General features: G+C 56.2%; 1 protein-coding gene across 4 annotated transcripts in view; it reads right to left on the reverse strand.

Moving 5' to 3' along the window:
• Positions 1-6,983: 6,983 nt before the first annotated feature.
• COL4A2 (collagen type IV alpha 2 chain) overlaps positions 6,984-20,937 on the reverse strand; it is a 177,084-nt gene continuing 163,130 nt past the window's right edge. For all 4 annotated transcript variants that reach the window (XM_082675330.1, XM_082675327.1, XM_082675328.1 and 1 more), the window contains 12 exons: positions 20,239-20,346; positions 19,477-19,584; positions 18,694-18,765; positions 17,036-17,161; positions 14,885-15,001; positions 14,197-14,358; positions 13,984-14,082; positions 13,595-13,741; positions 13,332-13,448; positions 11,894-12,085; positions 10,595-10,881; positions 6,984-8,123 (listed from right to left, as the gene is read on the reverse strand). In XM_082675330.1, coding sequence (XP_082531456.1) covers positions 7,866-8,123; positions 10,595-10,881; positions 11,894-12,085; positions 13,332-13,448; positions 13,595-13,741; positions 13,984-14,082; positions 14,197-14,358; positions 14,885-15,001; positions 17,036-17,161; positions 18,694-18,765; positions 19,477-19,584; positions 20,239-20,346 — 1,793 coding nt within the window. In that variant the 3' untranslated portion in view covers positions 6,984-7,865. The remainder of the gene's footprint in view (positions 8,124-10,594; positions 10,882-11,893; positions 12,086-13,331; positions 13,449-13,594; positions 13,742-13,983; positions 14,083-14,196; positions 14,359-14,884; positions 15,002-17,035; positions 17,162-18,693; positions 18,766-19,476; positions 19,585-20,238; positions 20,347-20,937) is intronic.

A 20,937-nucleotide genomic window follows, 5' to 3' on the forward strand; every position in this document is an offset into this window, starting at 1 on the left:
GCTAAATAAGAAACCTCTTTTCCGGGGGTAGGGTGTGGCTTTGTTCTTAAGAGATGCCAAGACAGGGGAGCCGTGAGACAACAGTTTTGTTTTCTTAGAAATTTAATGGAAAACAAGTAGGTCAGGCTTGGGGCTCTCTGTTGGGAAAGGGGTGTCTCAGCCAGCTTGGCAGCTGTAATGAAACACCGCAGACCTTTATTTCTCAGTCCTGGGGGCTGGAGGCTAGATTGAGGTGCCAGCCGACTCAGTTTCTGGTGAGGGCACTCTCCTGGCTTGTAGATGGCCACCTTTCTGCATGTGTCCTCACGTACTAGAGGGAGAGAGAGCTCTTGTGACTCTTTCCTTACAAGGGCACTAATCCCATCATGGAGGCCCCACCCTCAAGGCTTCATCCAAACCTGATTACCTCCCAAAGGCCCCACCTCCAGACACCATCCCATCTGGGGGTTAGGACTTCAACATATGGATGTTGGGAGACACAAGCATTCAGTCCTTGACAGGAAGCAAAGTGGGGCAGAGGCTGGTGAACAATGTTTCATGAGCAGTAGTTTTTGGGGGGAGGTGTTCAGTGTTTCTGCAGAGAGCCCATGATCTCTGATGCTGTGGCCTCTAGCCCTGCCTCTGCTCCCGGGTGGTGCATGTCCTCTGGGTAAGCAAACGAGCCCCATCTGTGTGATGGAAACACCATCAGAGCCCCCTGTGTGTGACTGGGGAGGCCTCAATTGAGATGTCCTGTCACTGAAGCAGATCTCGAGGTCTAAAACTTCCATTTTGCAACTGTAGCCCATTCAAAAGTGAAAACGAGTCAGTCTGATTACTTTTCATTGACGTGGCTTAGTTTCCCATTTAGTGGGTGGCAGTTGTATTTATTTTTCCACAAAGTGTGTCTTTGCTGGTGAGACATCTGGGAGACCTAGGAACTTGTCTTTGAAGCCTGTGGAGGGGAAAAAGCATCCTAGGAAATTATTTCTGTCTTTGTACTTGAAGGCAGGGGTGGCTGAGTTCCCACAGCCCTTTCCGCCTGAACAGTCTGATTCTCTTGCCCATCTGCTCTGAGCACCCCCAGCTCGTGCCCTTGGATGACCCCGCGTTCTGGAGGCTGGCCCAGAACGGCACCTTCTCCATCAACAGCATGTAGGCGTTGCACCCTCACTGCTGCCCTAAAAGGTAGGCTTCATTCTGGGCTCTGTCCCAAGTGGACTTTGGGTGCCAGCCTGGGCTCTCGCCAGGGAGACTGGTCCTGGGGTCTGAGACTGCTCACGGGTTTCCAGCCGTGGTTGCTCGTGGGCCCAGTTCCCGACCAGGGAACCAGGTCAGTTCTGGGGAAGCTTCAGCTGCTCTAGTGAGCTAGCCAGGGGAGAAGGAGGGGATCCTCTGCTGGATGTGGGTTCGAGCTGGGACCTCAAACATTCCTTCTTTCCCTTTGTTCAAATGCAGCTGCTCTGTGGCTGGGAGGCCACGGACAGCCGTGGGTTAACCTGCTGAGCCTGGCCCAGGAGCCATTGCTGCAGACTTTCACCCGAGTGTCCTCAGAAACCTTCTCAACAGCAGCTCCTGGCTGGGCATTTCCTGGTGGCCTCGAGGTGTCCTGCGTGGGAAGTTTTGAGGGGGGTTATGTTGGAATCTGGGTGTTGGAAACCATGGTTCCCCCTTTTCACAGGCCGCTAGGCCGGTATCTTAAGAGAAGCGCTTTGTCATTTCTGAACCCGACCTCCTGGTTGAATCAGCACTGCCTGCTGTGCCCGCAACCCTCTCCCACGGACGTCCGGCAGCTTCATCTCCTGCGAGGTCTCCCTCTGGCTGAGGTGAGCCGGTGCTCAGAGCCCGGTTGCTGTGGGCAGTGGATTGGAGATGGTTTTGTCCTCCCGAGAGAAGGGGGATGGAGCTGACTCGTGTTCCACCTCCGAGCTCTGCGCCGGCCCTGCACGCGAGGAGCACCTGCGCCGATGACCGCAGCCCACCTGAGGGGGGCGAGCCCTGGGCACTTGCTCTTGTGTCCAAGAGCAAGAGGTGGGGTGGTCCCTGCAGGAGTTTGGAATGTTTGGAGGCAGAATCTGCTCCCACTGTGGCTGATGGAACCAGGGTTGTTCTTGCCTTTGTGTAACGAGGCAGGGCCAGCCCCCCTCCGCACCCCGCCCCGCTTGCCCTCATCATGTCACACCCCCTCCCCGTTCCCTTAGCACTTGGCCCGATCTTTTCCACTTCTCGAAGCGGGACCCTTTGGCCTGCACTGCTCTCAGATACACCCATTTCCACCAGCTCCTAAAAAGTCCACTGTCCTTTCTTTTCTTCTTGCTTTACATTATTATTAACTGAGGTCCATGCTTTGTTTAGATGCCCTTAATTTCACCTGATGTCTCTGTTCAGGGTCCCATCAGGACACAACATGACATTTAGTCACATCTCCTTAGGGTCCCCATGGCTCTAATAGCCTCTCAGACCACCTTGTTTTGGTGACCTTGATAGCCTTGAGGGGTACGGACAGGTGTTCTGTAGGACACCCCTTGACCGGGATTTGTCTGACGTGTTTCTCCTGATGAGGCTGGGGTGGAGGTTTGGGAGGAAGAGCACAGAGGTAAGCGCGCTCCTCGGGTCACGCTCATGGGGCGCCCGCTGTTACCGTGACTCATCCCTGATCGCATGGCCCAGGTGTGTGGCTCACGGTCCCCGCGGCACAGGTGCCCTCTCCGCTCCTTCCACACTCTGCTCTCTGGAAGGACGTCGCCAGGCACAGCGCACACGCCCCTCCTTTATGGTAGAATAACTACCCACTTTGGGTGTTTTTACAAGGATTTGTCTCTTCTCCCCATTCATTTATTGATTCCATCGTTATATCGGTATGGACTCACGGACATTTATTTGATTCTTTGGGTTACAATTCAGGATGGCGTCCTTCTTTTTTTTTTTTTTTTTTGCGGTACGCGGGCCTCTCACTGTCGTGGCCTCTCCCGTTGCGGAGCACAGGCTCCGGACGCGCAGGCTCAGCGACCATGGCTCACGGGCCCAGCTGCTCCGCGGCATGTGGGATCTTCCCGGACCGGGGCACGAACCCGTGTCCCCTGCATCAGCAGGCGGACTCTCAACCACTGCGCCACCATGGAAGCCCCGGATGGCTTCCTTCTTGATCACGTTATCCCAGCTTTCGTGAACGGGAAGCTGTGTCTGCTGGCTGCTGTGTCCCTTTGACCCGTTCCCATCTCTGGGGTTTATTTATTTTTTAAAATTTATTTATTTATTTACTATTTATTTTTGGTTGCATTGGGTCTTCGTTGCTGCGCGCGGGCTTTCTCTAGTTGCCGCAAGCGGGGGCTACTCTCCTTTGCAGTGCGCGGGCTTCTCATTGAGGTGGCTTCTCTTGTTGTGGAGCATGCGCTCTAGGCGTGCGGGCTTCAGTAGTTGTGGCTTGTGGACTCTAGGTCGCAGGCTCAGTAGTTGTGGCGCACGGGCTTAGCTGCTCCGCGGCATGTGGGATCTTCCCGGACCGGGGCATGAACCCGTGTCCCCTGCATTGGCAGGCGGGTTCTTAACCACCGCGCCACCAGGGAGGCCCCTGGGGTTTATTTCTGAGTTCTTTCTTACTTTCTGGCACCACCTGTGTTCCAGGCTCATCTTGTGTGTTTCCTGCACTCGTCCTAGAATCAGCCATTGCTCCAAGGAGCCCTGGGACCTTTCACTGGGGAAAGTGTCCGAAGCCCAGATCTGGGCTGCGTGTGCTTGTTGCCAGCGGGGCTGGGGGTGTTTCTTTAGAGCCCTCCAGCTGAGAGCAAGGAAGTACACATGTAGGTACTGACGCCCATGTCCAGGGGTCTGTGCTCAGCCGAACCTGGTCTGGCCGACCTCTCTCACTCTGATGCATCATCTCCCCGCTTCTCAGCTGTAAACCCCATCTCAGGCAGTGGGAAACGCGCTCCCTGCGCCCCCATCCATTCCCCAATTGTTCAGTTGCAGCAGACAATGTGGGTCAAGGCTGCAATAGGGGGAGCACAGCCATGGGGGGGCGGGCCCTTGGCCTTTGGCTTCAGGCCTCCCTCGTTTCCAAAGTTACCCATGTTAGCATTCTCCCCTCCCCCTCCAATTAGTTCCTAACACCTGCTGTTTCTCTTTTTTAAAAAATAAGTGATGTATGATATCGCTTATTTGCGGAATCGAAAAAGAAATGACACAAATGAACGTATTTACAAAACAGAAACATACAGAGTTAGAGAACGAACTTAAGGGTGGGGGGCAGGGATAGGGAGTTTGGGACTGACATGCACACACTGCTATATATAAAATAGACAACCAGCAAGGACCTACGTATCACGCAGGGAGCTCTGCTCAATAGTCTCTCACAACCTAAATGGGAAAAGAATTTGAAAAAGAATAGAAACATGTATAGATACATGTATATGTAGAACTGGATCACTTTGCTGTACACCATGGTTAATCAACTATACTCCAATATAAAATAAAAAGTTAAAAGAAAAATCACTTCCTCCAAGAGGAATTCTTTGGTTCAAATATCTCTGCTCTGTATTCCTCCTCTCCCCTATGGCGCTTTATTTTAATTACTTTTTTTTATTGCCTGTATCCCCCAGTACACTAAAATTTCTACGGGCAGGCGCTAAGCGTGTCTTGGTCAGTGTGGTATTCTTACCACTCAGGACAAGTGATGTGTGCCTTCAACAAATATGTTCTTGAAAAAATACTTGTCAAAGGAATAAATAAATATGCCACATTTATAAATATAAAGAAAATATATAGAAATATATATTTCTATATATATATTTTATATATATATATAATATATTTCTTTATATAAAATATAAAGAAAAGAGCGATGGCCTCTTTCTGGGAACGGCAGCCTGTAGGTAGGGCCACGTCCAGGTGTGATCGGAGCCCTGGTGTCCCTCGGGCAGATGGACGAGATGGGCGCCTCTGCGCTCACGTCACCCTCCCCAGTGGCTCACGGGTACCGGTATTTATACCGTGCAAACCGTTCACTTGGGTTTGTCCTGCCGCTTCACGGTCCTCCCGCAGCTCAATATCACCCCTTCTGTGCGTGTCAGGAATTTACCTTCAGAAGGCTTCTACCTCACCCCTGCACAGCCTCTTGTCCATGGGAACATCTTTAAAACCCTCCAATGGCAGGGAGTCTCCAACCCCTTCTTCTTGAGGCTGGGACACGACACCAAACTCACACGCCAGCTCTCTTGGGGCCCTTCCACACGTAGGAACGGATTTAATTCTCAGGACGCCCCCGTGGCGAGCAGGGTCTTTCGGTTCAGCTCCCCTGGTGGCCCCCAAGCGGAGAGCTGCCCCGGGGTCCTCCGGACTCGCTCTTAGGCAGCGGGAAGCTGGAGCGATATTCCAGGACTTTCTCCGTCTTTCCTGGTGCCCCTCCGACCAGCCAGCATGCTTCCAGAAGCATCTCCTCTGGTTTAACATGGGTCCTGGCATCGTCTGTGCGAGGGGTGAGGAAAGCCACCTTATGAAGCAGTCGCGAGACAGTGATTCTAACCTCAGGGCACCCACTCTCTGGAAAATGGTGGGGGGGCAGTGTCAGCCACTCACGTACACTTAGCTTCCGGGGTGGCGGTTCCTCTCAGCCCTGAGAAACTAGACCAGAAAAATCTCACGCAACATGCGAGGGTCTGTGAAGGGCAGAGCTTGAATTTTCAAGGTTCAGAAGGTTGGCTGTTTGCCCCAGACTAGGAATCTTCACCTGCTGTCCTTGCACAGGGTCATGAGCTTCGTTGCACAAACAGGTGTTGGGGTTATGGAGTATTTGTGTTTGGTTTATATTTGATGGTCGACATTTTGGAATACAATTACGTATCGGGATCTTGGTCTTCTCGCCGTATGTATTTTAGGTGTGAGGTTCAGTGTTTAATGCCGGGCACCTACCTCTGATGTGCGAACCTCACAGAGGCATCACAGCTAAACCATATGAAATCGTGCATATGAAACTTTTGAAAATTACAAGACACTATACAATTTAAAGAATCTTTAAAACAGCTGCGCCCTCACCTCCCCGTGCTGGGCATCTTTCAGGCCCCGGCCTCAGCCTCTAGGCTCACCTCTTCCGCTGCAGCTGTTGCTACGGAAACCAGATATCCACAGGTGTAGCCTACCATCGGCTTTCCCTGGTTCTCTGATACCTCCACCTGGGGTGCTAGGAGCCCACTTAGCCCCGGACATGTGAGGCAGCCTGACCCTTGGGGGCAAGAGCTGGAGGCTGAAAATGTGCCTTTCCCATGCCTGGGGGGGACCATCTGAGTGTCCTTCTGTGGCCTCCCTCGGTGGGTCCCCGCAGGATTGAACCCTGAGCCCTCCACAGTGGCAGCCCCCTTAGTGAGGTGCCCTGCTTCCTGGGTCGCTCTGCCCAGGTCCCATTCCACTGCCTGGAGTCACGTCCCCACTTAACCCTCCGGAGCAGAGTCCTCGTCCTGGGCGGCCGCTGGGGGTATGCAGGCCAGGGAGGTGCTGATCTCCTTCGAGTAACATTATCATGTGGAATTATTATTGTAACATTGTCACCTTAACTGTAGAAATTGTACTTAGAAAAAGTTTAATATGAGATTGAATTTTAAAGGGTAAAAATAAATTCTGTGAGCTGGGTGCCTGAAGGTCAGCCAGGTTCCAGAGAAACTGAACCCGGAAATGTGTCTTGGAGGCTATATCTTGGAAACACTGGGATTTTGTTGGGATGTTGTGCTGGGGCTGGTGAGTGACTGGTACCCATCTCGCTAATCCCCATGAGTGATGGTGCGGGTGTCTTGTGTAACCACTAACGCGTTATAAACACAAACACAGTTCCCTGGGAAACGAATGACACCAACACAGGCTTGTGTTCGATCTGCTGAAACTTGGGAAAAAACAGCTGCGCGGTGCCGAGCTGGGTGCAGGGCTCGCACTTGGGCCCGGATGCAGTGTTTTGGGGTTCGCGGCAAAGTCTGTGCTCTATGGACTCGAGAAAACGAGGCAGGCAATGACTCGGGGTATAAAAATGTTCAAAACGAACTTTTATTTGGGGGTCGTTACAGAGGATGGAGTAGTCAGAGGAATACAATTCTGCACAGAGTACGGAGGGTAAATGTCCAGGGACGGCCTGGGGGCAGTGGAAGCATCACTTCCGACCCTACAAAGTTTGCTGCCACGCAGCCTGGCTGACAACAGACGGTGAGAAGGTCTTCGCTTCTATGTGAGTTTTGCCGAACCCAACGGTCTGTAAGGGGTGGTGGGAAGAGTGATAGCTGGTGTGCGGACATCAGTGGCTTTTAAAACATAAGGCACAGTCGGCCTTCCCGAGGGGACCAGGATCCTTCGCGATGTCGGCGTTTGGGAGAAGAGGGCGCCGTCACTATGGGGGCTCGGAGAGCAGGGCTGCATCCACCCCCAGGAGCCCCCCGAGTGGGAGCAGCGGGGGTGAGCTCAGGAGCCCGCAGGCTGCACGGCCTCCTCTGTCTATACCTCCCCGTGGAGTTCAATAAGTGGGTTATCAGTGGCGGCTGGGACTGCAGTGACTACATAGATACACAGGAAGAAGTTAGCTACACTGAGCGTGGAACCATCTAGTACGGATGGCCTGAGAGGGAGGGTTCACGGTTTTCCATTTTGGGGGGGGTCAGGGTGTCCTACAGATGCTACAGATGTGGGGAGAGTGGGCAGCGCCTTGGATGCCACGGGGTTATTTGGTCGAAGTGCTAGTGCCGAATTCCTTTGGTAGCCCTTATTTTATTATTCTTTTGGTTTGTTTTTTAAAGAAAAAAAATGAAGTCAATTTTTGGGTCGGCATCTGAGGTAATAAGTTAAGGATAAGCACCAAAGTGGCCCCCCAGCTGCGTGTCCCCTGGAGAAGCGTGTCCGGCGGGGTGGCCCCGACATCACAGGTTCTTCATGCACACCTGGCAGCGGCTGATGTGCGTGCGAATGAGGCCGGCCTTGAGTGTGTCGGCCGAGGGTGAGCCCTGGAAGCTCTGCTCGGGGATGGTGGTGAGCCAGAAGCTGTACTTGTTGGCATAGTAGTGGCAGGTGCCTCGGGCGCCGTTGCACTCGATGAACGGCGTGGCTCGGAAGTCCTCCAGGCAGCTGCCCGGTGACACCAGCGACTGGCCGCCCCCTTCGTCGCCCGCGGCCGTGTACTGTGCAGGGTAGGGGGACGGGGCGGAAGAGATGCCGACACGTTAGCTTTTTCTTTTAAAGGAAAAATAAAACAGCAAGGTCCTGCTGTAGAGCACAGGGGGCTCTGTGCAATATCCTGGATAAACCATCAGGGGAAAGAATATGAAAGAGAATGTATGTGTGTGTATAACCGAGTCACTGTGCCGTACGGTGGAAATTAACACAACACGGTAAGTCAACTACGCTTCAATAAAGTCAATTAAAAAAAATAAAATCAACATGTGGGTCAGAACCAGAGGGTCTGTTAAAATTAAGCACCAGGGAATTCCCTGGCCGTCCAGTGGTTAGGACTCCGAGCTCTCACTGCCGAAGGCCCAGGTTCGATTCCTGGTCAGGGAACTAAGATCCCGCAAGCCGTGCGGCAAAGCCAAAAAAAAAAAAAAAAACAAAAGAAAAAACAAAAAAATTAAGCACCAAAGTGCTTCCTGCTCTCCTCCTTTGCCAACGCTTATGAAGGGGGAGTACGGGTGCTTTGAATTTTATTATTTTTTTAAGAAAAGCTCTACTTGCTGATTTTTCTACAGTGAACACATAATACTAGTGTAATCAGTTTTTTGTCAATCAGAGGGTTGTTAAATTAGCAACTGGTTGCTTGAGATGATCCTGCCTGGGAGACCTGGCCAAGGGTTGGGGGGATTTTCTTTGCCACTTTCAAGTTCTACTTTCTCTCGGTTTCATAAACATGTTTAGCTTTGACGAAGGGGCATGGCGGGGCCCCGGATCTCAAAGCTTCTCTCTAAAACGTGTCATCTGGCTCGGTCCAGCCAGCCCCGTGGTAAGTGTGGTGTCAGAACCCACGAATTTAGAACAGGAACACCTCAGCCACGGTGGGCAGGGCACAGGTTAACCTGTCCTGTGAGATATCTGGGCAGAAGCCCAGTTTAACCTTTTCTTCAAATGAAGCAGCAAAGAACAAAAACCTCTGAATAGTTTTCTGCTCACAGAATGCGGAAGCTTCCCAGGCAGAGCTGCTGTGTGTTGTCGACAGACAAGCAGGCGTGTCTTCATGGGGCAGCTCAAGCCCCGCTTTGGCCTGAAGGAGCCGAGGCCCTGCTGGTCCCCCCACGCATATGCACACACACACACACGCGTGCAGACACACATGCACACACACACCCCTTTTCCAATGTGCTCGCCTCAGCGGACAAGCCTCTGGCTTTGGGACTCAAGCAGCTGATGTCTCTTAAGAGAATCACTCATTGGACACTCGGCCTGTGAGGACCTCATTTGAATCGAAAGGAAAAAGTAAACCGATGGCCTGCTGGAGACTTACAGTCGCCACCAGACCAGCTTCGAGAAGGATCACTGAGGCGAGGTGGGGGCTGACGTCTTTGCTGCTGTGGCAGTGATGGAGCAAAGCGCGTCTTGTGTGCAGACAAGACAGGGACCGTCCTCCAGACAGGCAGGGGGACACTAAGCCGTGTGCTGGCTCTCCGGCGTCTGTGCCAGCAGGTGTTCTTGGAAGGGAAGGTGTGGGCAGCCTCAGTGCTGCCGTGGCTGTACAGCGGGGTGAGCGGACCATGGTCCTCTGTCACCCGCCTTGGGGGTGTCAAGGGCCAGGCTGGAAGGAGGCACTTACTGAGGATCATGTGGGCTTATCCCTTATCCCGTGACACAGCTCAAGATGTAATTGCTGATAAAAGAAGGGCTGTCTGACCTTTCTGGATACAGTGTAATCACTCCCTTCACAAGGAAGAGGCTTGTTTTTCATTTTTGAATTTCTCGATGGGAGCAGAGCTCTGTCCATCCACCAAAGCCCCCTGACATGATTAGCTCCTGAAAAGCAGACCGTTGCCTGTCCCAGCACAGAACTTAGTATCCTGTTGCTTTCAGTTATTGCAGCAGCAATACCTTAAAAATGTTAAAAAGCAACACTTGTTTGTCTTCTCCTTCCTTTTCCAGAATCCAGTTTTTTTTCTGTTGTTTTGATAAGATTAGCAAACTTGGTATAATATATACATATATATGTATATATATATAAAATGTTATTAATATAATTTATGAAATATTTAACACGTTGGGCATCCGGTCAATATAGTGGAATTACGACAGTCATAATAAATATAAATTCAATACAAGACCCACCCTCCCCACTGGACTTTCCTTTCTCCCTCTGACGGTAAACAGGAAAATTGTAACAGATGCTATCATGGCAGCCAAATTTATCCTAATTAAGGCTGTACAAAGGCCTGGTGGCAAATGCATGGGTCCCTTCTGGGTGGAGGCAGCTCCAGGCCTAACACGGCTCAATGAGCAAAACGCAGGCTGTGTTCCAGCTCTCACTCCTCCCCTGGGCCAGGTGCCCTTGTGCAGTGCACAACCTGGACAACTGCCCTGATGAGTCTTACAAAGGCCAGGATGTGACTGGGGAGAGGAACTCCGTGTGCACCTGGGCCCGCGGGCTGAGAGACAGCAGGCAAGCACCACGTACCATGAGGAAAGAATATCCGATCCACAGGCTCCGCCATCCAGCCGGGCAGTGGGGGATGGAGACGTCCTGGCTGTGGACGGCAATGGCAACGGCCGGGGCCTCGCACACGGAGCAGCGGCTGATGTAGGGCCTGATGTCCTCCTCGGCCACAGGCATCATGGGCAGCGGGGCGGTGGTGGAGAGCCAGTAGGACTTGTCGTTGCGGCTGGCGTAGTAGCAGATGTCGCCAGGGTTGCAGTACAGGAAGGGCATCGTGCTGAACCGGGCCAGGCAGGAGCCCGCCAGCCCTGCGGTGCAGGGAGGGACCGTCACGGCCGAGCATGCTGGGAGGATGCCCCTCCAGGCCCCCCGCGGGGGTCAGCCGTGTGCGGGGCGGGGTGGAGGGCGGGCTCGGGCTTTCCAATCCCTCAGGGGCTGACTCCACCGGCACTGTGCCCTTCCGAGGTTCCCGCACACCTCAGGACCAGGCTGGGTCAGAGGGAGGGGCGACTTGGCGAACAGCACCCCGGTGAGGCCCGTGTCGGGGGGTCTTAAAGCGCCAGCCCCCAGCACCCACCGATGGCATCCCAGATGGGGGCCTGGCTCATGGCACCCAGGTGCCTCCCAGATGGACTCTGCTTACTGTGCCCCCCAAATAACTCCACCAACTTCATCTTAGGGCCAGAGTGAGTTATTTCCCCTTTCACACTGACTGCTTTCCAGCTGAGCCGGGTGTCTGCTCTGCCCTGAGGCCTGCCGGGCCCTGTGCTGGCCTTGCCCTGTCTCTGCTGTTTTAGGCCCTTATTCTTGTTTGCTATGTCTCACTTAAAAAAAAAAAAAAAAACAACTTATCTAGACGGGAAGGTGCGGAAATCATCGGGTTCAGCCCAACAGATCCCCCACCACACCCATGGCCACCCTCCCTCCAAGCCCCCAATTTTAGTATGTGTTGGCCATGTTTTCTACGGGCTGTTAGGTCTTTTAAATTCCTTTTGGCAACCAGGCTTCCTTGGAAAGATACCAGCACACACACCCCCATATCCACGCTGCGGGGTTCTAAGTGCCTCCCAGCCCCTCATGGCCCCGGCCTGACTGCTTACACACCGCGGAGCAAGAAGCAAGAATGACGGGGAACCGCCAGTGGCCTCCAGGGCACGGGGCAGCGAGAGGCTGGGCCGCGTGAGCCCGCGGAGGCCGCTGAGGGCTACGAGGCAGAGTCCGCTTCCCGACCCCAGGTTGGGGGCATCTCGGTGCCTCCCGAGGACTCAGCGACCTCACTGTGGCCAGCGGGGCTGGCCGAGCTTGGCGGGCGGTACCTACCCAGATCCTGGTTGTGGGCCTTCTCCTGGCCCTCGAAGTACAGCAGGCTGTATCCGCTCCAGAGCTTGTTCATGCCCACAGGGCACATGGGGTCCTGCTCCGTCTGGCTGTGCTTCACCAGGAGGTGTCCGATGCTGACGCTGCGGCCGGGCATGCCGGGCAGGCCGGGGCTCCCGGGGCGGCCTGGCTCCCCTGGGACCCGAGACAAAGAGGCCGCCTTGCAGCTGCCGTGCGGACCGCGGCCCGCGTGCTGGCTGCACGCGTGGCAACATTCACAGCCCTGCTCTGCCTTTCCCCAGGGGCCGGGGTCTCAGTGGCTCTGCCCTTTGGGACCAGGAGCCTCCTGAGGAGGCCCACACCCCATCCCCGTGCCCTAACGTGGGACCACAATGATGGGAGTGAACAAGGGGCAGGGACTCAGCCTCCCCCGCGAGCCGTCCCCCCAGGGCGCCCCGTTCTGAGCAGGAATGAGCATCAGGAAGTCAGAAGGGTCACGGAAGCACCGTGTCCAGCCCCGCCCACCTCCTCTACCCCAGGCGGCAGGCCCCCTGCTGATGCTTCGGGGAGCGGCCATTCCCAAGGCTGGAAGCCCACCTCCCCAGATGTCCACCCGGGGGCCCGATTCTGGCCCTGACGCTGCAGAACGGCTGATCTGCCCCCAACAGGACACCCCTTCAGACCTCTGGAATCAGCCGTCCTGGGTGCCCCTGCCTTTCTGAGGACGTGCCGTCCACCCTGCACTGTCTTGGCCCCTGGCCTGGCTGCGCCGCCCCCGCCCCGCCATGCGTGTCTCGGGTTGCATCCCCCGCATTTTACACTCCTGGCCGTGGGTCGCCGTGTGCTTCCTGGATCTGGGCGCTGACCGTGCAGCCCGCCTTTACTGTCAGCACGGTGCTCACACCTCGGGCTCAAACCGAGTGCAGGTGGATTACACCAACTCGCAAGACTTTTTTTTTTTGCATGAATTGCTATTATTTCTGGCCTATCCCACCCTGCACACGTGCAAATAATTTTAAGAAGTCGATGACATAAGACTTCACAGCGGCTCCTGTAATGTAATCGGTGACTTTCAGTTCATAGTTTCCGGCCTTCAAGAACTTTAGGAATCTTGTCTCTCGAAATATGTCCGCTGCTTCCTTCTCTGAGGCACCTGCAGATGTCTCAGAGGAAGGAAGGAGGCCGGCCTGTCCTGGGGACTCTGTGCCAGGTGTTCTGCCAGGTGCAGGGGACACCGGGTGGGCGCAGGTATATGGGCCTTGCCCAGGACCCGGGCTGCAGCGGGGGCCCCAGGCTCTGGGCTAGGGGGTGCAGCCCCTCATCTCTGCTCACCTCGGGGCTCATCTGACCCCTCCCCGTACACCACAGTCCATTCAGCAGACTCACAGCGGGACCTGGAGGAAGCTCCCTGCCCTCTGCCCCCTCTGTCACCATCACTCACCTTCGTAGCCAATGGGCCCCTGCAGCCCCACGGGCCCCTGGTCTCCTCGGAACCCGGGAACAGCTGACATGCCGCCTCTTCCCTGGGGCCCTGCCTTCCCTGGAGTCCCGCGGAAACCTGCACAGCCACCGAGACACGCGTCAGAGCCCCGGGAAGAATGCGGTGCTCCATCACGGGTGCCCAGCCAGTGCTTCCCAGCAGGGGAACAGAAGTGAAAGCAAAGCAACAGGAAACGAGGTGTGGCCCCGCAGCAGTGCTCCTACCTGGTTCTCCCGGGCGGCCCTGGGGTCCCATCTCCCCCTGAGGCCCCGGAGGGCCTCTCCTTCCCTGCGGACCCACTGGCCCCCGCTGGATGGCAACCCTCTGGGGGATTCCTGCAATCCCCGGGGCGCCCACAGCACCCGGGGCACCTGGAAAGGGAAAAGAAAGACCAGATGATGCGTGAGGACCACTTTGCTCTCTTGCTCTGGTCTCTATTCCGTTTTTGACCCACTGAACCAATTCTGGAGCTTCCTTTGAGCCACGGCGCTCTCTAGAGGGGGGGTGGGTGATAGCCCGCCTGCAAGGCGCTCAGAGCCCTTCCAACGACCCGTCACCACCACATCCCTGTGACAGAATGACGTCAGGGGCGCCCCCTCTGAGACTCACTTACCCGGGAGTCCTCGATCTCCTTTGGGTCCTTTGGGGCCTCGGTCTCCCACACTCCCGGCGGCGCCTGTGTTGCCCATGAATCCTTGCTCCCCTCTGGGCCCTTCCGGACAAGCAGGACGTTGAGGACACGTGAGGCTGGGCGGGGGCTCTGGCCATCTCTGACCAGTGCCGCCAGCCTCCCTGAGAGGAGCCCCCCACGGGCACCGACCCTTACCTTTTTCTCCCAGGAGCCCGAACACACCAGGCCGGCCCTGGGGCCCGGAGTCCCCGACCCATCCTTTGGTCCCCGGGTTTCCGGGGGCTCCTGGACTCCCCTCATCTCCTTTGATTCCAGGAAGAGCCACGGGCCCAGGTGGCCCCTGGGGACCTCGATAACCTGTTGGCATCAGTCCCAAGAAAGGTAAGTGTACACAGCAGGAAGGCACAGTCACGGCCGGGAGGCCGGATGCAAGTCACCCATTCAGGGGACTGGCTTTGGCGAGTGTGTAACGCTGGGCAGCTTTGCTTTGTATTGTGGTAAAACACACGTAACATAAACGTTAACATTTTAACCATTTTTAAGTGTACAGTTCCGTGGCCTGAGGTGCATTCACGCTGCTGTGCAGCCGTCACCACCATCCTTCTCTGAACTTGTTCATCTTCCCAGCGGAAGCTCTGTCCCCACTGAACACCAACTGCCCCTCCCCCGGCTCCTGGCCCCCACTATCTGCTTTCTGTCTCTATGAATGTGGTCACTTAGGGAGCTCCTATCAGATGGTATGTGTCCTTTTCTGTCTGGCTTATTTCACTCAGCGTCATGCCCTCAAGGGGACAACGAAAGCGTTCTATCCCTCAAGCAATCAGGTCGTGGCCAGCTCCTGTCCCCAGAGATTCCAATGTATCCCAGTGTGAGCCCTGCTTACCTTCCAGGCCAAAAATCCCAGGCGCGCCTACGTCACCTGGTAACCCAGAGATGTTGGAAGGGGGGGTGATGCCTGGAAACCCCTGAAGTCCTGGGCTCCCAACCGGGCCTCGTTCCCCTTAGGAGGGAAATAGAAGTTGGTTAGTACCAGCACCCAGCGTTTCACCTTGTTTCCTCCCTGTGCCCTCACCTGTCCAGGAGCAGGGCCAACAAGGAGAAGCAGTGATGGAAGGCGCCCAGCGCAGGCTCTCAGGGCGGGTCTGGGGAGAGAGGGGCCGCACTGCCTGTCCCCACTCCCACCAGCCCCCTCTTGCTGCCTAGAGGGTCCCGTGGACCTGCCTCTGCTGGGATATTGTCCTCACCGGCATGCTACCTGCTCAAGGGACAGCTGATGGGGCTACCTGGCCCTACCCTGAGGGGAGGGCGTCACTGACAGGGCAGCCCTTTTGGCCCAGAGAGCACCCGTCGTGGGAAGGCTCAGGGTGCCCGGCGCTGGTATTTCAGGCCTCCCCGTGCCGTCGTTCAGGATCCTGGATCCCGACGATGTCCAGCGTCCCGGGCAGAGTCCGTCCTCACTGCCCACAGATTCTGTACTTGCCATCCTGCTTCCCCAACTGAGATTTACTGGTGACCCCCAGTCAATACCCGCAGCGCTCTTGGACACGCGGGAGGGAGAGAGTGAGTCCCAGCTCAGAGTGTCAGCAAGGATCCTCCTACTGTCTATTTCGTGCCACGTTTTCTGCACTTCTGTGCTTTTTGTGGGTGATTTCACTGTTGAGAGTGGCCCCCAAGTGTCACGCTGAAGTGCTGTCCAGTTTCAGGAAGGCTGGGATGTGCTTCACAAAGAAAACTGTGTTATACGCGCTTGCCTCAGGCCTCAGCTACAGTGCTGGTGGTCCTGTGCGGGTGGCCTGAGGCTGGGTCCTCGGCCCTGGGTGGGCTGTGCAGGTGGCCTGAGCCTGGATCCTCACCCCTGGCTGGGCTGTGCTGGGTCCTCAGCCCTGGGTGGGCTGTGCTGGGTCCTCGGCCCTGGGTGGGCTGTGCAGGTGGCCTGAGCCTGGATCCTCAGCCCTGGGTGGGCTGTGCTGCTGGCCTGAGCCTGGGTCCTCAGCCCTGGCTGGGCTGTGCTGGGTCCTCAGCCCTGGGTGGGCTGTGCGGGTGGCCTGAGCCTGGGTCCTCGGCCCTGGCTGGGCTGTGCTGGTGGCCTAAGCCTGGGTCCTCAGCCCTGGGTGGGCTGTGTGAACCGCACGCCACCCCCCAGGACTCACAAAGGCCCCAGCTGGCCGGCCTTCCTCCTCCTCCTGCCTTCAGATCAGTGCTGTGGGGCTGGGATATCAGGGAATTCTGGACTTTGCACTTAATGAAAGGGGAGAGGAAGGTGACAGACCCTGGAGAATCAGATGATGCGGTCCGTGGGCCTTGAGATACCCGCCCCCCATAGGAGATCAGGGTCTCCGGCCTCCTCAGGGCCTGGCTTCTCCTTTGGGTGTCGATGGGTCTAGCTTCGGGGGTAATTCTGCCCAGAGCACGGGCGCTCAGGCCCTGGTCTCGGAAGCCCAGGGGTGACGGGCCCGTCTGGTCCAGCACCCCTGCCGGCTGCCCAGACGGCACCCGTGGACAGCATGCTGGGCTGAGCTGGGGGTGGGTGCGGGCCCCGGCCGTCAGGAGACAGGTGCTGGGCCGAAAGCACCTGCTGGGGCGCTTCCCTCTCAGTTTAGGTCGAGCCTGGTTTGCTGGTGGATGGGCAGGGGGTGGGGCTGGGGCTCGTGCTTAGCGGCTGAGACCACCTGGCTGCTCCCACCACGGCCCAGGCCTGGCGCGCAGGCACAGCTCAGGGGCTGTGGTGCGTTCATCCACTCATCTATCCAACACTCCCGTGCGCGTGTCACAGCCAGGGCCCTGTGCCGGGTGGGGGCACCGAGGGGATGGAGTGTGATCTTATCTGTCCTACAAGGGAGTGTGGTCAATAGCTAACCCCAGCGGAGTACGATTATGACGGAGTATAAACGATGGAACGCTAGTGGGAGGTTTGCCACAAGAAATCCTCCCTAGAGGAGCCGGCACCTGCCCTGCCCCCGGCCTCTCATCTCTCAGACTCACGGACACTGTGGTTCTGGGGGTGCAGATGGTGATACTGGGGTGTTGGCCTCACCTGGGACTCCACGCTCCCCTTTCCGTCCCGGGGGTCCTGCGGGGCCTGGAAGGGTGTTGGCCTCTCCTGGGTCACCCCTGGCCCCGGCAGGACCTGGTAAGCCGGCGTCCCCGTGGATGTCCGCACCTGTGGCCGGGTTGACAAGCAGATGTCAGTGTCTTTGACCGGGCAGAGTCCGTTTTCATGAGTGGAGGGATAGTAACGCTCTCAGTCAGACCCAGAAACAGAGAACCCAATGGCAGCCGTGGAGACGTCAGCTTCCGAGGTGGCCTTGGTGCCCCAGACCCTGCCACTTGGAAGGAATCCTGGGGATCGTAACTGAACCCCTTTGCTTTATAGGGGAGACCACCGAGGACCCCCGGAAAAATCCCAGATTCCAGGACGCAGACGGTCCTGCAGCTGAGACCTGCCGAGGGCCCCGGGCTCCTGGTGCTAAGCCTGAGTTAGGCTGAAAAGGGAAATGCTATTGAAAACCTTCCCTGTTCCCACATCAGGGGCTCAAAGTAGTCGGTGTCAGTGACATAACTTGACCATCTAAACTCGAATTGAAATGTGAACTGAAGCATGAGTGTGTGAATTCACATATGATTCCACACATCCAAATTTACCTGTAGACAGATGAACGTTTGATTACGTAAAACATCTATAAAGAGAATATTCTAAAAGCAGTGGTGGAACTATGGGTATTTTTTTTCTTTTGCTTAAGTGTATTTTTTAAAGCTTTTGTCTACTCAGCATGAACTTTTATAATCTGAAAACAATTGTCCTTAAAAAACATATATTAATAATATGCCCTACAAGTATTATTAGTCCAATTAATACATTTTAGAAATTAAATGCAAAGACAGGGCATTAAGATTTAAGATGAAAGGAACTAAATTTAAAATAAAGAAATTTCAGGGAAGCCACTGAGAGTTTTGCACATGTGATGGCATCTTCCCAGAGGGGGACAAGGGTAAAAAGGAAGCTTTCTGCACAAAGGGGATCTCATCCCCCTTGAGGAATCGATGGACACGCAGATGGCATTCTGAGATCCCAGAAGGGGCTAATCACGCAGACCTCATTCTGTCACTGGCTTTTGGCAAGGACGGGCTTTGTATCTCCTTCAGGAAAAAAAGGGTCACGATAACTTCCAAGAGCAGCTTCTCACAATTTCTTAAAGGTCTCACTTTCTTCTCCTTACGGAACACCCCGCCCCGCCAACCCCCCCATACGCCACTGCTGTGAAGGGAACTGTCTTTTCTAAACCCATCTGTCAAAGCCCTAACCCGCCATGTGATGGGGTCTGGAGGGGGCCCTTTGGGAGGCGTCTGGGGTGAAAGGGCCCCTGATAGGATTGGCGTCCTTATAAGAAGAGATACCAGAGAGCTCGCTCTCCTTCTCCACCGCGTGCGGACACAGCGAGAAGCCGGGAAGAGGGTCCTCACCCGGACTCTGCCGCAATGGCACCCACCCCAAGCTTCCCGCCTCCAGACCTGGGAGGAGTAACTAACTCCCTGTTGGTTGGGACCCCGTCTGCAGCATTTTGGGGGAGGAGCCAGACGGGACTGAGTCCCCGTGGCCTCCGGGACGGAGCCCGCCCTGCTCCCTGAGCTCCCCGACCCCCGTCCAAGTCCCTGATGGCCCACCCGGTCCTCTGCCCCACTGCCATCTGGTACCTGGGGATCCTGGGAAGCCTTTGGTGCCTGGCAAGCCGTGTAATCCGCCGATGCCGCGGAGGCCGGGCAGACCTGTGGAGGACCCTCGTGGTTATTCCATGGCGGAGCAGAGGGAGACCCTTAACATAACCAGATGCTTTTTTCTGCTGTGATACGGTCGCCCATCCAGTGTGTTCGAAAGCTGGGCAAACCGGAAGTACAGCAAATACTGTGACATGTACATCAGTCACTTCTGTGTCACCCAGGAGAACCATTAACCTAAAAATTGGTTTCATGGAAACTTTTTACAGACTCGTTACAGCCAGAAGGGGACCGGGCAGTGCCGTGTGTTTCTTTTCCTGATCCGTGAGTCACCGTACGTATAAAAACGGTGCTTGGAACCAACAGCCTGGTATCATTTCCATCCCTTCTGGATTTCCGAGGACCAGCCTAAAGTGGGACTTGGGAAGCAGGCGACGGTTCTTCCTGTGATGCGGGCAGTGAATGTGGAGTCGGGGTGCGCCCCCCTGAACTCTGGACAGGAGAGTGTCCAAGGGCCTGTCCCCTGACCCAGGCCTGTCAAGGCCGGGCCGAGTAACTCCCCAAGCCCCCCAAGGGCTGCACCAGACCTCGCTCAGTGGGGACCCTTGCATCTGTCCCTCTGTCCCGCCTCTGCACCGCCCAGGTGCTGACTGAGAGTCACCCTGAGGTCTCCCGGCAGGTTTCTGTTCATCGTTCTGGGGAGTAAACGCCTCTTTGCAGGTTGCCATTGCTTCGTGTCTGCAGAGAGGGGAGGGGTCTTACCTGGTAGGCCTGGGCTCCCCGGCCAGCCGTAGTCTCCTTTGGTGCCGGGCACTCCCGCCCGTCCCGGCTCTCCCTGAGGCCCCTGCAGCCCTGTCAGTCCTGGAAAGCCTGGGGGACAGACACATCCTTCAGGGGGACACAGGAACCCCGAGGCCTCGTGGCCTCCAGCTCGGGTCCTGCCTCGGGGAGGAACTTTGCGGGAAAGAACCAGCTTCCCTTCCACGTGGCCTTGGACCCCGCATTCAAGTTCAGCAGGGTTAGCGCAGCCTGGCCAAACAGAACAGCTTGTGTATTCGTAATCTCATTCCATCGTGCACATAGAAGCCTGGGGAGAACCAGAGACCCCTTGAGGATCAGCCTGTCTGTGTTCACAGATCCCGGGCAACAGCGAGCAAAACGGCAGCAAGAAAAAAGCACAGAACGAATTCACTCGTGTAACGCGGGATCCCCCGTGAATTCTGCAGTTGAAATGCACGAAAGGCAGCCGTCACAGGAACTGTCTAAACATGTACAGAGACAGATGGTGGCCGCACAGACACGGCCATCGGCCCCGTGCCTCCGCTACAGCTGGGCTGGGCTGGACCTAGGGAGGGACAGGTGGGAGGGAGCTGCCTCGCCTGCGACCGCGGGGGGAAAGCAGACGGGCACAACTGGCCGCCCTTGTTTTGGGACCGGCCGCACTCGGCCTCACTGGCCACCGCACCGTCCAGCCGGGCCCAGGGAGGGCAGGCTGGGGGAAGGTGGTATGGCCTGGGATTTTACCTGTTTGCCCTTTAAGTCCAGGAGGGCCCTGGACTCCTGCCAGGCCGGTGATCCCAGGGAAGCCGACATCACCCTCTGATCCTTTCTCTCCGAAGAATCCCTTTAGACCTGTAACCACAGCCGTCGTGTCACTGGGGCTTAAGGCTCGTCGGGTTCAAGGGGGCACCAGGTAAAGGATGCTGCCTTCACACTGGTGCTTCCAATGGGAGTGGGGGTGGAAATCTAGACGGCGCCTTCCTCAACTAAATTTCTACCTAATTCCCTGCTCTGAGCCTGTGGTCCGCAGCCTCCAGGCTGGCACCCAGCGGTCTGCGTCCTGGCATTCGCACCCTTGTGAGCTCCACCCACACCGAGTAGGGCTGAACTGCGTGAACACCAGGACACCGTGGACGTGCCACTGTGCCACCTCGAGCCCAGCTCCTACAGATCATCACTGCTTTCACTCTGTCCCCGCTCTGGAGGAAGCCAGCTGCCACGGCGTGAGGACACTCAAGCTCGCGGGGAGGAATTGAGGCCACCCGCCGAGAGCCGCCTTGGACGTGGATGGTCCGGCCCAGTCTAGCCTTCAGATGAGGCAGCCCGCCCGACCTCATGACCGGAATCTCACGAGAACCACCCTGTTTCCGAATTCCTGGCCTCAGGAACTGTCAGATAACAGCAGCGGTGGGTGCTCTAAGCCGCCACATTCTGGGCGTCTTG

The sequence above is a fragment of the Grampus griseus genome, assembly GCF_964374135.1.
Source record: "Grampus griseus genome assembly, chromosome: 18".
NCBI classification, from domain to species: Eukaryota; Metazoa; Chordata; class Mammalia; order Artiodactyla; family Delphinidae; genus Grampus; species Grampus griseus.